Source organism: Felis catus, chromosome C2 (genome assembly GCF_018350175.1).
Source record: "Felis catus isolate Fca126 chromosome C2, F.catus_Fca126_mat1.0, whole genome shotgun sequence".
Lineage (NCBI taxonomy): Eukaryota > Metazoa > Chordata > Mammalia > Carnivora > Felidae > Felis > Felis catus.
In genome coordinates this window covers 108,673,457-108,689,959 of record NC_058376.1, presented here as the reverse complement: position 1 = coordinate 108,689,959, position 16,503 = coordinate 108,673,457, and the positions used below count along the sequence as shown (strand labels likewise).

At 38.2% G+C, this 16,503-nt stretch overlaps 1 protein-coding gene across 2 annotated transcripts in view; it reads left to right on the top strand.

Annotated features, from left to right (window-relative positions):
* Positions 1–15,635, top strand: part of GMPS (guanine monophosphate synthase) — an 80,045-nt gene extending 64,410 nt beyond the window's left edge. For both annotated transcript variants that reach the window (XM_023260444.2, XM_023260445.2), the window contains exons 13-16: positions 8,396–8,511; positions 13,218–13,348; positions 14,287–14,459; positions 15,513–15,635. In XM_023260444.2, coding sequence (XP_023116212.1) covers positions 8,396–8,511; positions 13,218–13,348; positions 14,287–14,459; positions 15,513–15,614 — 522 coding nt within the window. In that variant the 3' untranslated portion in view covers positions 15,615–15,635. The remainder of the gene's footprint in view (positions 1–8,395; positions 8,512–13,217; positions 13,349–14,286; positions 14,460–15,512) is intronic.
* The last annotated feature ends 868 nt before the right edge of the window (positions 15,636–16,503 follow it).

Below are 16,503 nucleotides of genomic sequence, written 5' to 3'. Positions count from 1 at the left end.
TCCGCATCCTCGCCAACATCTGTGGTTGCCTGACTTGTTAATGTTAGCCATTCTGACAGGTGTAAGGTGGTATCTCATTGTGGTTTTGATTTGTATTTTCCTGATGATGAGTGATGTTAAGCATTTTTTCATGTGTCGGTTGGCTATCTGGATGTCTTCTTTGGAGAAGTGTCTATTCATGTCTTTTGCCCATTTCTTCACTGGATTGTTTTTTAAGTGCTGAGTTTGATAAGTTCTTTGTAGATTTTGGATACTAACCCTTTATCTGATATGTCATTTGCAAATATCTTCTCCCATTCTGTCGGTTGGTTGCCTTTCAGTTTTTCTGATTGTTTCCTTCGTTGTGCAGAAGCTTTTTATTTTGATGAGGTCCCAGTAGTTCATTTTTGCTTTTGTTTCCCTTGCCTCCGGAGACATGTTGAGTAAGAAATTGCTGTGGGCAAGATCAAAGAGGCTTTTGCCTGCTTTCTCCTTGAGGATTTTGATGGCTTCCTGTCTTACATTGAGGTCTTTCATCCATTTTGAGTTTCTTTTTGTGTCTGGTGTAAGAAAGTGGTCCAGGTTCATTCTTCTGCATGTCGCTGTCCAGTTTTCCCAGCACCACTTGCTGAAGAGACTGTCTTTATACCATTGGATATTCTTTCCTGCTTTGTCAAAGATTAGTTGCCCATACGTTTGTGGGTCTATTTCTGGGTTCTTTATTCTGTTCCATTGATCTGAGTGTCTGTTCTTGTGCCAGTACCATACTGTCTTGATGATTACAGCTTTGTAGTATAGCTTGAAGTCTGGGATTGTGATGCCTCCTGCTTTGGTTTTCTTTTTCAAGATTGCTTTGGCTATTCGGGGTCTTTTCTGGTTCCATACAAATTTCAGGATTATTTGTTCTAGCTCTGTGAAGAATGCTGGTGTTACTTTGATAGGGATTGCATTGAATATGTAGATTGCTTTGGGTAGTATCGACATTTTAACAATATTTGTTCTTTCTATCCAGGAGCATGGAATCTTTTTTCATTTCTTTGTGTCTTCAATTTCTTTCATAAGCTTTCTATAGTTTTCAGTGTATAGATTTTTTACCTCTTTGGTTAGATTTATCCTTAGGTATTTTATAGTTTTTGGTGCAATTGTAAATGGGATGGATTCCACGATTTCTCTTTTCATTGTTGGTGTATAGGAATGCAACCGATTTCTGTGCGTTGATTTTGTATCCAGCAACTTTGCTGAATTCATGAATCAGTTCTAGCAGTTTTTTGGTGGCATCTTTCGGGTTTTCCATATAGAGCTTCATGTCATCTGTGAAGAGTGAAAGTTTGACCTGCTCCTGGCCAATTTGCATGCCTTTTATTTCTTTGTGTTGTCTGATTGCAGAGGCTAAGACTTCCAATCCTATGTTGAATAACAGTGGCGAGAGTGGACATCCCTGTCTTGTTCCTGACCTTAGGGGGAAAGCTCTCAGTTTTTCCCCATTGAGGATGATATTAGCGTTGGGTTGCTCGTATATGGCTTTTATGATCTCAAGGTATGCTCCTTCTAGCCCTACTTTCTTGAGGGTTTTTATCAAGAAAGGATGCTGTATTTTGTCAAATGCTTTCTCTGCATCTATTGAGAGGATCATACGGTTCTTGTCCTTTCTTTTAGTGATGTGATGAATCACGTTAATTGTTTTGTGTATATTGAACCAGCCCTTCATCCCAGGTATAAATTCCACTCGGTCGTGGTGAATAATTTTTTTAGTGTATTGTCGGATCCAGTTGGCTAATACCTTGTTGAGGATTTTGGCATCCATGTTCATCAGGGAAATTGGTCTATAGTTCTCCTTTTTAGTCGGGTCTCTGTCTGGTTTTGGAATCGGGGTAATGCTGGCTTCATAGAAAGAGTTTGGAAGTTTTCCTTCCATTTCTATTTTTTGGAACAGCTTCAAGAGAATAGGTGTTAACTCTTTCTTATATGTTGGGTAGAATTCCCCTGGAAAGCCATCAGGCCCTGGACTCTTGTTTTTTGGCAGATTTTTTTTTACTAATTCGATTTCTTTACGGTTATGGGTCTGTTCAAATTTTCTATTTCTTGCTGTTTCAGTTTTGGTAGTGTATATGTTTCTAGGAAGTTGCCCATTTCTTCCAGATTACCCATTTTATTGGCATATAATTGCTCATAATAATTTCTTATTATTTTTATTTCTGTTGTGTTGGTTGTAATCTCTCCTCTTTCATTCTTGATTTTACTTCTTTGGGTCCTTTCCTTTTTCTTCTTGATCAAACTGACTAGTTGTTTATCAATTTTGTTAATTCTTTCAGAGAACCACCTTCTGGTTTTATTGATCTGTTTTTTTTGGTTTCGATAGCATTAATGTCTGCTCTAATCTTTATTATTTCCTGTCTTCTTCTGGTTTGGGGTTTTATTTGCTGTTCTTTTTCCAGCTCCTTAAGGAGTCAGGTTAGGTTGTGTATTTGAGATCTTTCTTCCTTCTTTAGGAAGCCTTTGCTGCATCCCAGAGGTTTTGGGTTGTGGTGCTATCATTTTCATTGACTTCCATATACTTTTTAATTTCTTCTTTAACTGCTTGCTTAGCCCATTCATTCTATAGTAATATTTTCTTCAGTCTCCAAGTATTTGTTACCTTTGCAAATTTTTTCTTGTGGTTGATTTTGAGTTTCATAGCATTGTGGTCTGAAAATATGCACGGTATGATCCTGATCTTTTTGTACTTACTTAGGGCTGACTTGTGTCTCAGTATATGGTCTATTCTGGAGAATGTTCCACGTGCACTGGAGAAGAATGTATATTCTGCTGCTTTAGGTTGAAATGTTCTGAATAGATCTGTTAAGTCCATCTGGTCCAGTGTGTCATTCAAAGCCACTGTTTCCTTGTTGATATTTTGATTAGATGTTCTGTCCATTGCTGTGAGTGGGGTGTTGAAGTCTTCTAGTATTATGGTATTACTATTGATGAGTTTCTTTATGTTTGTGATTAATTGATTTGTACATTTGGGTGTCCCACATTTGGCGCATTAGTGTTTACAGTTGTTAGGTCTTCTTGGTGGATAGACCCCTTGATTATGATATAATACCCTTCTGCATCTCTTGATACAGTCTTTATTTTCAAGTCTAGATTGTCTGATATAAGTATGGCTTCTCCGGCTTTCTTTTGTTGACCATTAGCATGATAGATGGTTCTCCATCCCCTTGTTTTCAATCTGTAGGTGTCTTTAGGTGTAAAGTGGGTCTCTTGTAAACAGCATATAGGTGGGTCTTGTTTTCTTATCCATTCTGTTACCCTATGTCTTTTGATTGGAGCATTGAGTCCATTGACATTTAGAGTGAGTACTGAAAGATATGAATTTATTGCCATTATGATGCTTGTAGAGTTGGAGTTTCTGGTGGTGGTGCCTCCTTTCTAATCTTTTGTTGCTTTTGGTATTTATTTATTTATATATATATATATATATTTTTTTTTTTCTTCATCTTTTCTCCCTCAGAGAGTTCCCCTTTTACTTTTACTTTAAAAAGAAAGTAAAAGGGAATTATAGGTGCACATTGTTTGTCACCTTTCTCCCTTTAACTTGACATCATGGGCTTCTTATTACATGCCATTACAAGTAGATTATTATTTTTTCTAAAAATTTTAGAAATGTTTATTTATGAGAGTGTGGGAGCAGGAAAGGTGCAAAGAGGGGGCTGGGGGGGAAAGAGGATCCAAAGCGGTCTCTGCACTGACAGTAGAGAGTCCAATGTGGGGCTCAAACTCATGAACTGTGAGATCATGACCTGAGCCAAAGTTGGACACTCAACTGACTGAGCCATCCAGGTGCCCCAAGTAGATTATTATTCTTAACTGTTACCTTGTATTCCACGTATGGTCATACCATAATTTAATCATTCCCTTACCAGTGGACATTTAAACTGTTTCACTTTTTCATTACTATAGGTATTTCAGCAAATATTAATCATAATTTTTTAGCAGTTATTTGTGCTTCTATAATATCATGTCTTGTATTAAAGAGCATGTACATTTTGAACTTTGGTAGATACTATCAAATTAGCGTTCATGTAGTCAATTCTCATATCTCAGTATACTGGCTAGTAGGTAGTTAGCTAATGAATCTTTTTAAATTGTTTATTTTAGTTTAAAATTTTTTAATTTTTTTTTTTTTTTTTTTTTTTAGTAATATCTACACCCAACATGGGGCTCAAACTCACAACTCTGAGATCAAAAGTTGCACACTCTTCTGACTGAGCCAGCCAGGCACCCCTTAATTTAAAAAAAAAATTTTTTTTAAGTTTATTTATTTTGAAAGAGAAAGAGAGTGTGAACAAGCGAGTAGGGGAGGGGCAGAGGAAGAGAAAGAATCCCAAACAGGCTCCTCTGCACTGACAACATGGAGTCTGATGTGGGGCTCAAACCCATGAACCGTGAGATCATTATCTGAGCTCAAACCAAGAGTCAGATGCTCAACCGAGTGGCTCAGTCAGTTAGTTGAGTGTCCAAGTCTTGATTTGGGCTCGTGTCATGATCCCAGGATCGTAAGATTGAGCCCTGCTTTGGGCTCTGTGGAGTGTGGAACCTGCTTAAGATTCTTTCTCTCTCCCCTTCCTCCCTCTTCCCCCACAACCCCCTCTACTCTTCTCCCCTGCTCTTGTGCACATGCTTGCTCTCTCCCTCTCTCTAAAATAAAAATTAAAAAAATATTTTAAATAAAAAGCAAATCACTTGCATTAAAAAGGACAAAGGAAAAGGGAATCAATATTATGTTTTATTCATTATTTTTTAATTAAAAAAATTTTTTTTAATGTTTATTTATTTTTGAGAGAGACAGAGACAATGCAAGTTGGTTAGAGGCAGAGAGAGAGGGAGACATAGAATCTGAAGCAGGCTCCAGGCTCCGAGCTGTTAGCACAGAGCCTGACATGAGGGTTGAACTCTCGAGCCACAAGATCATGACCCCAGCTGAAGTTGGACACTCAACCGACTGAGCCACCCAGGCGCCCCTGTTTTATTCATTGTTTTTAAATTGATTTTCTTAGTTCGTTTTTGAAGAAATTGATAACAAATGTTTAAGAAATTATTTTTATCTGACTTAGAAATGCTTTATCCACCTAATAAACGGACAGATTTTTTCATAGTTTTTTTTTAATATAGTTTACACACAATGTTACGTTATTTTCAGGTGTACAGCATAGTGATTAACTTCTCCATATGCTATGCTAATGCTCACCACAAGTCACCATATATCCCTAGTATAATGTCATTGACTATATTCCCTATGTTAGGCCTTTTATTCCTGTTACTTGCTCATTTTCTAGCTGGGAATCTTGTGTCTCACTCCCCCTTCACCCATTTTGCCCATCCTCCCACTACCCTTCCCTCTGGCAATCATCAGTTTGTTCCTGTATTCATGGGTCTGATTCTGCCGTCTCTTTGGTTTTCAGATTCCACATAGGAGGGAAATCATACGGTATTTGTCTTTCTCAGTCAGACTGAATTAGCATAATAACCTCTAGGTCTATTCTCAAATATCCCCTCAAATATCTCCCCTCAAATATCTTCTAGGTCTATCCATGTTTTGCAAATGGCAAAATTTCACTTTTTTTATGACTGCGTAATATTCTGTGTGTATATGTGTATGTGTGTGTGTCTGTGTGTGTGTATACACGTATGTGTAGACACCACATTTTCCTTATCCATTTGTCTATTGATGGACACTTAAGATTTTTCCTTGTTTATTGTAAATAATGCTGCAGTAAACATAGAGGTGTGTATTTTTTCAAATTGATGTTTGCATTTTTGTTGGGTAAATAACCATTAGTAGAATTATTGCATCATATGGCATTTGTATTTTTAATTTTTTGAGGATCTGTTTTCCACAATAACTCTATCACTTTACATTCCCACCAACAGTGCATGAGGGTTCCTTTTTCTCCACATCTTTGCCAACACTTAACTCTTTTTGATACTAGCCATTCTGACAGGTATAAGGGGATATCTTACTGTGCTTTTGGTGTTCATTTCCCTCCTGATTAGTGATGCATCTTTTCATGTGTCTATTGCCATCGGTAGGTATTTGAAAAAATACCTGTTGAGGTCCTCTGCCCATTTTTTAATTGGATTGTTTGGTGTTTTTAGTTTTGAGTTGTAGGAGTTCTTTACGTATTTTAGATGTTTACTCCTTATTGGATGTATCATTTTTCAGATATTTTTTTCCATTCACTGGGTTGCCTTTTGTGTTTGTCAGATTCCTTCATTTGCAAAAGCTTTTTATTTCAGTGTAGTCCCAGGAGTTTATTTTTGCTTTTTGTTTTCCTTGCCTTAGGGGATATATCTAGAAAAATGTTGCTGTGGCCAATACCAGAGATTTTACTGCCTGTGTTCTCTTCTAGGGTTTTCAGGTCTCACATTTAGGTCTTTAATCCTTTTTGAATTCATTTTTACACATGGTGTTAATGGTTCAGTTTTATTCTTTTACACGTAGATGTCCAGTTTTCCTGGTGCCATTTATTGAAAAGACTGTCTTTTCCTTCTTACCCCCTTTGTCATAGAGTAGTTCATCATATAAATGTGGGTTTATTTCTGGCCTCTCTATTCTTTTCCTCTGATCTATGTATCTGTTTTTGTGCCAGTATCATACTGTTTTGATTACTGTAGCTTTATAGTATATCTTCCAGTCTGGAATTGTAAGACCTTGTTCTTCTTTCTCAAGATTGTTTTAGTTACCCAGGGTCTTTTGTGGTTCCATACAAATTCTAGTATTACTTGTTCTAGTTATGTGAAAAATGCTGTTGGTACTTTGATAAGAATTACATTGAATGTGTAGATTGTTCTGTGTAGTAGAGACATTCTAATAATAGTCCATGAGCATGGAATCCTGTCTTTCTGTTTGTGTCATCTTCAGTTTCTTTCATCAGTATTTCATAGTTTTCAGAGCTAGGTCTTTTACCTCTTTAACTTTATCCCTAGGAATTTAATTCTCTTTAGTGTAGTTGTAAGTGGTATTATTTTCTTAATTTCTCTTTATGTATGGTGTATAGAAATGCTACTGATTTCTGGGCATTAATTTTGTATCCTGCAACTTTACTGAATTCATTTATTACTTTTAGTAGGTTTTTTTTTTTAAATTTTTTTTTTTTAACGTTTATTTATTTTTGGGACAGAGAGAGACAGAGCATGAATGGGGGAGGGGCAGAGAGAGAGGGAGACACAGAGTCGGAAACAGGCTCCAGGCTCTGAGCCATCAGCCCAGAGCCTGACGCGGGGCTCGAACTCACGGACCGCGAGATCGTGACCTGGCTGAAGTCGGACGCTTAACCGACTGTGCCACCCAGGCGCCCCACTTTTAGTAGTTTTTTGATGGAGTCCTTAGGATTTTCTATGTGTGGCATCATGTCGTCAGCTAGTGACAGCTTAACTTCTTTACCAATATTGATAACTTTTTTTTTTTTTTCCCCCTTCTCTGATTGGTATGGCTAGGACTTCTAGTACTATGTTGAATGAAAGTGGCGAGAGTGGACATAATGTGTCTTATTCCTGCTTTTATAGGAAAAGCTGTTAGTTTTTCACCATTGAGGATGATGTTAGCTGTGGGTTTTTCATATGTGGCCTTTGTTATGTTGAGGTAAAACATTGGTAGATCCTGTCTGCCAAATTAAGTATGCCGGCTATATACAGTTTGGCAGATATTTAGAATGAAATCCCAGTGAGCTTCTGGCATGTGTTGAATAATTATTTTTTTAAATATTTATTTTGAGAGAGAGGGAGGGCGCAAGCAGACCAGGGCAGAGAGGGAGAGAGAATCTGAAGTAGGATATGGGACTCTATCTCATGAACCTTGAGATCGTGACCTGAGCCAAAATCAAGAGTCAGATGTTCAACCAACTGAGCCACCCAGGCTTCCATGCATTGAATGAATTTTTAAAATTACCAAGATACTTTGTTTTCTTTTTAAAAAAAAAATTTTTTTTTAATGTTTATTTTAGAGAGAGAGCGAGCGAGACTGAGATGAGTGGGGGAGGGGCAGAGAGAGAGAGAGGGAGACACAGAATCCAAAGCAGGCTCCAGGCTCTGAGCTGTCATCACAGAGACCGACATGGGGCTCGAACTCACGAGCTTTGAGTTCATGACCTGACCCTAAGACGCTCAACTGACTGAGCCACCCAGGTGCCCCTAAAATTACCAAGATACTTTCTTTATGTCTGAGCTCATTTAGGTAGAATTTAATATGGGATTTTAATTTAGGATTTATTTATATCATTAGAGAAATACTTAAATATGCATTTATTCAAGCATGTTTTTGTTTAAAAAAAAGAAAATGATTGTTGATGGTGTTATCATGACTGAAATATTTTCCAGTCCGTGTTTTGATTTCTATAAAACCATTAAAAATTATTGATTGTATTTTTATTTTCAGGGTGACTGTCGTTCCTACAGTTACGTGTGTGGAATCTCCAGTAAAGATGAGCCTGACTGGGAATCTCTTATTTTCCTGGCTAGACTTATACCTCGCATGTGTCACAACATTAACAGGTATGTTCTGCAGGGGACGGGGGGTTAAGTGAAATGGGAAGATGTGTTTTTTTTAAGATCTTCTCACTGTTTAGACACCAAAAGAGTCAACGTATACATAGATAACAATTGAACAGATACTTAATAATAGCTTGTGTTTTCTTCCTTCATCACAGTGTAGTCACTGGCTTATTAAAAAGCTTTCTATTGTTTAAAGAAAAACTAGGAAGGATTTTTTATTTAGTATAAAATATTAAAGGCACTTTTAAAACTTGTGTTCCAGGGGCACCTGGGTGGTTCAGTCGATTGTCTGATTCTTGATTTCAGTTCAGGTCATGAGCTCATGGTTCATGGGTTTGAGGCCTGCACCGGGCTCTGTGCTGACAGTGTGGAGCTTGTTTGGGATTCTCTTTCTCTCTCTCTCTCTCTCTCTCTCTGTCTCTGTCTCTCTACCCTCCCCCTCCCCCCACTTGCGCTCAATGCTCTCTCTCAAAATAAATAAGCTTGAAAAGAAAACGTATCTTTCATATTATCATCTTACTAGTTCTTGGTTTATGATAATATGTTTTCTTGCAGGATTTCTCCCAGGGTTTCTTCTACTAGAAGGAATACATACAGGTTATAGAATTTTCAATAGAGACTTTGTTAATTTAATAACAATCCCAAGGGAAATCAAAGGGAAGAAATGGGCATATGCCAGATATCATTAAAATACATGCAGAATTTATGTTGATTTTGTTTTTTTCAGGTCTAGCTTTCCTTTCATTTGCACATTAACTTCTTATGTTGGGAGTATCAGCAGCTGATTTATAATCTGTTTGTAATACTCAATTGCATTGTCCCATCTATAGTTCAAGAAGTATCACTTGTTTAGTACCAGATTGCTAATTAGATGTTCCAGTTTCACCATTGGGTACTTTTTTGTTTTCTGCATGAGTATGAAGCAATTCACAACCAAAAATATTTTTTTAAATATACTTCATTGTCAAATTGGCTTATATATACAATATCCAGTGCTCATCCCAACCAGTACCCTCCTCAGTGCCCATCATCCTTTTTCTCTCTCTCCCACCCCCCATCTACCCTCAGTTTGTTCTCTGTATTTAAGAGTCTCTTATGGTTTGCCTCCCTCCCTCTCTGTAAAAACTATTTTTTCCCCCTTCTCTTCCCCCATGGTCTTCTGTTAAGTTTCTCAAGATCCACATGAGTGAAAACCTATGATATCTGTCCTTCTCTGACTTACTTCACTCAGCATAATCCCTTCCAAAAAAAATTATTGAGGTTTCAGTTTACTCAAGTTTGCTGCAGTAATTAAGAACTTACCCATTGGTGTCCACCCGGCAGGATGTGTATAGTTCTAGAACTGCCTGCTGGGTTGTGCTCTCAGACAGGGAGTTGCAGGGAAGCCAGTGTTTTCCTAAAAAGGATTATTATCGTGATGAATCTAAGGCCTGCAAATACAGAAAGCACCTTTATGACACTGAAAAGAAGTACTAATAAATAACAGTAAATTTGTAATTGCTTATTTTGAATGGAGATAATTATCTTGGTTACAATAATGGTTTATAATCCATCTTCTAGAGAATACGTAATGCCTAAATGAACATTTTAGGTCATATAGAAAATTCCTTTTCCCTGAATTTGACTCAACTGTTTTTGGTTTTCATTTCACAGCATTCTTACAGTTTGAGCTCTCGCTCAGTTTTTCTTTTGCTAAAGGACACTCACCCTTTTTAAACTTTATCTCTGGCCTTTTGTATGCTGGTTTCTCTGCCTGTCTTCTTCTTCCCTTGTGTGTTCCTCCCTCCTTTCCCAAACATTTCCCCTACAGCCCAAAAAATAAAGTCTAAGAAACAACAAACAAAACAATAGATCTTATTTTATTAATTTTTAAAGTTTATTTTGAGAGAGAGAGGTGAGGGTAGGGGAAGAGACAGAAGGAGAGAGAGACTCCCAAGGAGGCTCTGCACTGTCAGCACAGAGCCCGATGCCGGCCTCGAACTCAGGAACCGTGAGATCGTGACCTGAGCTAAAATCAAGAGCCGGACACTTAACTGATTGAGCCCACCCAGGTGCCCCCAAAAATAGCTTTTAAAACATGAATCACAAACCCTTAAAAGAGTCTTGGTGAATTTTAGATGTCTTTGCCAGGGTCCTTTTTGGGAATTGGAATTTAAATAATTAAAGACATTTTTTTTTCTATTTTTGCCAAATATTTTCCTAATTCACATTATGGAATCTTTGTATAGGGAGGGACTGCTCCAGTTTCACTGTTCTGTACAGTGTAAAAGACTACCTATTCCTGTACATTCTGTGAACACTCTTGTTTGTAAAAAATAAGACAGAGCAAGTTCATGGCATTCTTTTTCCTAGTTGCTTTTTCCTCGGGATCATTTATGAACTCTAGGGACTGTATTGCTGAGTCGAAGTGTAGCTTTTTATGCATGGGATAAAAACCTGCTTGCTATCATAGGTTTAGGAGGAGGCAGTCAATGAGTTGGTGGTAGTGGCAGTTTTGATGTGATGCAGTTTTCTTCTATGTGTTTTTATTCCAAGTACTTACTAAGAAAAAAAAATTCATTAAACTTTATCATGGAAGTTGCCAAGAGATATTTATTGTCTTTGGTAAAGATAGATAGGGCTAGAGAAGAGGGACGGTTGTGTGCTGGCTGGAGTCAAGAGTGGGGAGAGCTAGGATGTGTTCATACCCGCGTCCTGACTGCCCCTTGTTTTCTGGGTGAAGGTTGTGGAACAGATCCTCCCAACCAGTGGTAAGACTCCTCAAGTTGTTGTACTTACCTGATCCCAATTTCCTCAAGCCTTGTTCCTTTTATTTTTAAAAAAAAAAAATTTTTTTTTTCAACGTTTATTTATTTTTGGGACAGAGAAAGACAGAGCATGAACGGGGGAGGGGCAGAGAGAGAGGGAGACACAGAATCAGAAACAGGCTCCAGGCTCCGAGCCACCAGCCCAGAGCCTGACGCGGGGCTCGAACTCACGGACCGCGAGATCGTGACCTGGCTGAAGTCGGACGCTTAACCGACTGTGCCACCCAGGCGCCCCAAGCCTTGTTCCTTTTATTATAAGCTACTTTTATTAACACCGTTATTAAGATAGGAAGCGTATATCTTTCTTTTAAACATATACTTAAAGAAGTAGTGATTTATTCCTTTGGCAGGGAATAGTAGGATGCCAGATTCTATTTTGGTCACACTTTTTTTTTTTTAAATTTTTATTTTATTTTGTAAATTTACACCCAAATTAGTGTATAGTGCAACAGTGATTTCAGGAGTAGATTCCTTAATGCCCCTTACCCATTTAGCCCATCACCCCTTCCACACCTCCTCCAGTAACCCTGTTCTCCATATTTAAGAGCCTCCTATGTTTTGTCTCCCTTCCTGTTTTTATATTACTTTTTTTTTCCCTTCCCTTAGGTTCATCTGTTTTGTCTCTTCAAGTCCTCATATGAGTGAAGTCATATGATTTTTGTCTTTCTCTGATTTCACTTAGCAGAATACCCTCCAGTTCCATCCACGTAGTTGCCAATGGCAAGATTTCATTCTTTCTGATTGCCAAGTAATACTCCATTGTGTATATATACCACATCTTCTTTATCCATTCATCCATCGATGGACATTTGGGCTCTTTCCATACTTTGGCTATTGTTGAGAGTGCTGCTGTAAACATGGGGGTGCATGTGTCCCTTCGAAACAGCATACCAGTATCCCTTGGATAAATGCCTAGTAGTGTAATTGCTGGGTCGTAGGGTAGTTGTATTTTTAGTTTTTTGATGAACCTCCATACTGTTTTCCAGAGTGGCTGCACCAGCTTGCATTCCCAGGTCACACCTTTTAGAATGGGGAAATGAGAATCTTTCTTTGGGATCAGTGTTTCCCAAAGTGAAAACAAAATTGAGTAGTCAGATAAGCCTGTAGTGCATTTCCCAAACTTATCTTGGAGGTTTCTAGTGCATATTAACATAGTACAGTTTTCTGAAGTTTTGTCATAAAGCAACCTATTTATTTGTTCATTTCATTGTTTCCCCAGACTTCTGTGGATTGATTTCTTAGGGGTACTGTAACAAATTATCACACACTCAGAGACTTAAAACAGACGTTTGTTCTTTCACAGTTCTAGAGGCTGGAAGTCTGAAGTCAGGGGGTTAGCAGGGCTATGCTCCCTATGATATAAGGCTCTGGGAGAGGATCCTTCCTTGTCTCTTCTTAGTTTCTGGTATTTACTGGCAGTCCTTGGCTTGTGCAGTAGAACTCCAGTCTTTGTTGCCATTTTCACATGGCCCTCTTTTTTCTATGTGTGTCTGTTTGCAAATTTCCATCTTCTCAGAAGGACGCCTTCATAGATTAATGCCTACTCTGGTCCTTACAACCTTCCCTTAACTTGATTACTTTTGCAGGGACCTTATTTTCACTTATAGATTCCAGGTGGACATGAAGTTTGGGGGATACCCATCTATCCAGTACATTATATGAAAAGGGAATCATGATAATTCCATATATATTTGTACATTCTGAGATACTATTATTCCAAAGAAAACACTTGCAGGAAGGTACATGGAACATAGACCCTTCTATAATCTTACATCCTGTCCTACCCATGTGGTGACTGGAAGTAGGAGAGGGGCCTCAGGATAAAGGGAAAGAATGATACTCTATTTGCCTTGCTTCTACTAAAATGTAATTTCTCTATAATTTTTATTTCCCTTCCAGAGTTGTCTATATATTTGGCCCACCAGTTAAAGAACCTCCTACAGATGTTACTCCCACTTTCTTGACAACAGGGGTGCTCAGTACTTTACGCCAAGCTGACTTTGAGGCACATAACATTCTCAGGGAGTCTGGTAAGTTGCTCATTTTGTTTATCACTACATGCTGTAACTAGAATTTGGAAGTGTGGCATTACAGTTTCTAGTAGGAGGATGCAAGTTTGACTTTCGAGATGCTTTTATTTTTATTCTTCATTTCTGTGGATTGTTCTGTGATATTGCCTGCTATACAAAATTATTCACCTTTATGGTCATTTGGGGACATGTCCATAGGGGCAAAAAATTTGAGTTGCCTGACTCCCATGTTCCCAGTTTAGGTTATATAAGGTGATTTTTTTGTTTCAGTCTGTTACTGTAAACAAGTGTCCTTTTTGTAGTCTACTTGGTACCATATGTTTTGCATTTCTGTGCTTTTTGTTTCTGCTTTTACTATTTGAGATGTCCCCCAAGCATAGTGCTGCTGAGGTGCTGTCTGGGTTTCTAAGCACAGAATGGCTGTCATGTGCCTTATGGAGAAAATACGTGGGTTAGATAAGCTTTGTTCATGTATGAATTACAGTGCTGTTGGCTATGAGTTCAGTGTTAATGAATCCAGAATAAATATTAAATGAGGTGTCTTTAAACAGAAACACATGTAAAACCAGGTTATGTATTGATTGGTTGATGAAAATGTTGTGACCAGAGGCTTACAGGAACCTAACTCTGTTTTTCCTCTAGGGACAGTGGTTTACTGTTTACTAATTCACTGTTTGCAGAATAGACTATAACTACCTTGGGTAACAAGAATAAAATCATATCACTGTAACATTAATACAGTCATCAAATTCTATTGTTTGTATTTGTGATTGAGTTTACTTACAACGATGTTGAAAACAATGCTGCATGATGATGGTCTTAACTGTTATGCTTATGTATGTGATTTTAGATATTGTCTGGGAAGATTTAATGGAACTAGGTTAGAGGGCTTTTTCCATGGTACTGATTGGTTCTGCATGTTAACTTCCTTTCTCTAGGGTATGCTGGGAAAATTAGCCAGATGCCAGTGATTTTGACACCATTACATTTTGATCGAGACCCGCTTCAGAAGCAGCCTTCATGTCAGAGATCTGTGGTTATTCGAACCTTTATTACTAGTGATTTTATGACTGGTATACCTGCAACGCCTGGCAATGAAATCCCTGTAGAGGTAATTTATATATTTTTTTCTCATACACGTTTTTAATCTCTCTTATAGTTTGTAATTTGGTGAATGGAATAGGCTATGATAAAATTCGTATTTCTCGGGTTGGTTTTCTGTTTATAAGATAGGCTTTTTTTTTTTCAATCTCCACATAATAATTTAATGTACCGTAGTAGAAAAGACCTTAAATTTATTATACCCTCCAGATGTCTGATTACTATATGGAGAGTATCCACCTCTAATCTGTAATTCTGTCTAATCTTGCCAATAATAATACTTTTAAATATTGTTTTCTAAGAAAGGGTGAAAGCCCTGGGAGCGAAGAAGAGTTTATTAGAAATAAGGATGAGATTTGATGCAATGATGGCTAGACACCCATGAATTGCTTAATGCTCTACTTACTGTTTTTGATCACCATCTTCCTCTCTTGTTATCTCTCTCTCCACTGGAGTATTCCAAAGCAGCTATTTGCATGATAGCAAATGAAAACCAAAGTGAAACTTTATTAGGTGGCCCGCAGCTCCCATACTCTAATGCAAGGCTCTAGTTATAGCTGGATAGCTAGGCTGGGGAGTGTGGCTGTTTTCCCTGAGGCTCAAATTTGCCAAATCTCTGTTCTTTCAAGTGACCAGGGCTCCTCCTCCTCATGTACACTTGGTAGTGTTTATTGTTACAGTGCATTATGTGCCACCTTGCTGGCCTCCGAGTTGTATGTTTCAGCCACACAGAATTTGTGACACATTGGCTTTAACATATAAAATCACATGCTTGGATGTCACATTGCTATCGGTGTTTCTAAACACTTGTTATGCACAAGCAACAAACGTAACTTGCAGACTGGCGACTGCAGACTGCACTTTGAGTAGTACTGAGTTAAGTCACTTCAATCTATAGAGGGAAATTAGGTTCACCTCATAACACTAATCAGAGACCATGCCATACACATGAAAGACAATAATACAGATAGATCACATTTTAATTGTAAATGCAAGCCTACTAAGTCTGTTGGACATGCACTGGATCCTGGTTCTTCTATTTATGATCTTTGTTTTATAACAGGTGGTGTTAAAGATGGTCACTGAGATTAAGAAGATTCCTGGTATTTCTCGAATTATGTATGACTTAACATCAAAGCCCCCAGGAACTACCGAGTGGGAGTAATAAACTTCTTGTTCTATTAAAGTATTGTGTTCAGTTTAAATTGATTAGAAACCATTCCCAGTATTGACATGCGGTACTGTGAAAAGAGTTACTGGAGCGGCTGCATCACATCTGAGTTCTCCACAGCAAAAATCTACGGCTTAAGAGCTGAGTTGGGGATAACTAAAAGGGACTGAAGAGTTTGTACGGGTATAATCAAAGCACCATTGCCTACACTCAGACAGATTGACACTGCTTTTGCCTTTGCCTCACTTGTTCTTTATGTATAAACTCACTGTTGCTATTAATGTCTCTGTCAATGAAGATGTATGAAGGTGGCTGATTTTGGTGTTAGTAATGGGCCTCTGTCCCCTTTCCAGTTTCTAAGAGCTGTTAGAAAACACCCATTATTTACCAGTGTGACTTAGTATGTATATCTTCCAGAGAATCTGAATTTTCCTGTAAGTAACCTTACTCCTCCAAAGGTGGGGATAAGGGATGAACATAATCAGATAAAGGTGTAGGTGGGTTGTTTCAGTCACTTTTGCAGAAACTGGGGCTATCAAATGTAAGCTGCCATATCACAGTCATGGGAGGCCATGGGAGAAGGAAGCTATGAATGGCCTCAATTTAAAATGTTTTCAAATCCTGTTCCACACAGATGCCTTGGTGTTCACCGTCAACCTGTTCATTAGTAAGGAGCTTTATCACCGCCCCTCCCCTGCCGCCACCCCAGTGTTGCCAGCTCCCATAGCCTTGCCGAGGAAGTTTCTGTTCTTTTTCCCACAAGAGGCTATCTCTGGTGTAGCATCAATAAAGTCTGAGCATTTTAATCTCATTTGGTCAGAGGGCCAGCTCTGAGACTACAGAAACCATCACGCATGCCCACAGTTTATATCATCTAGTAAAG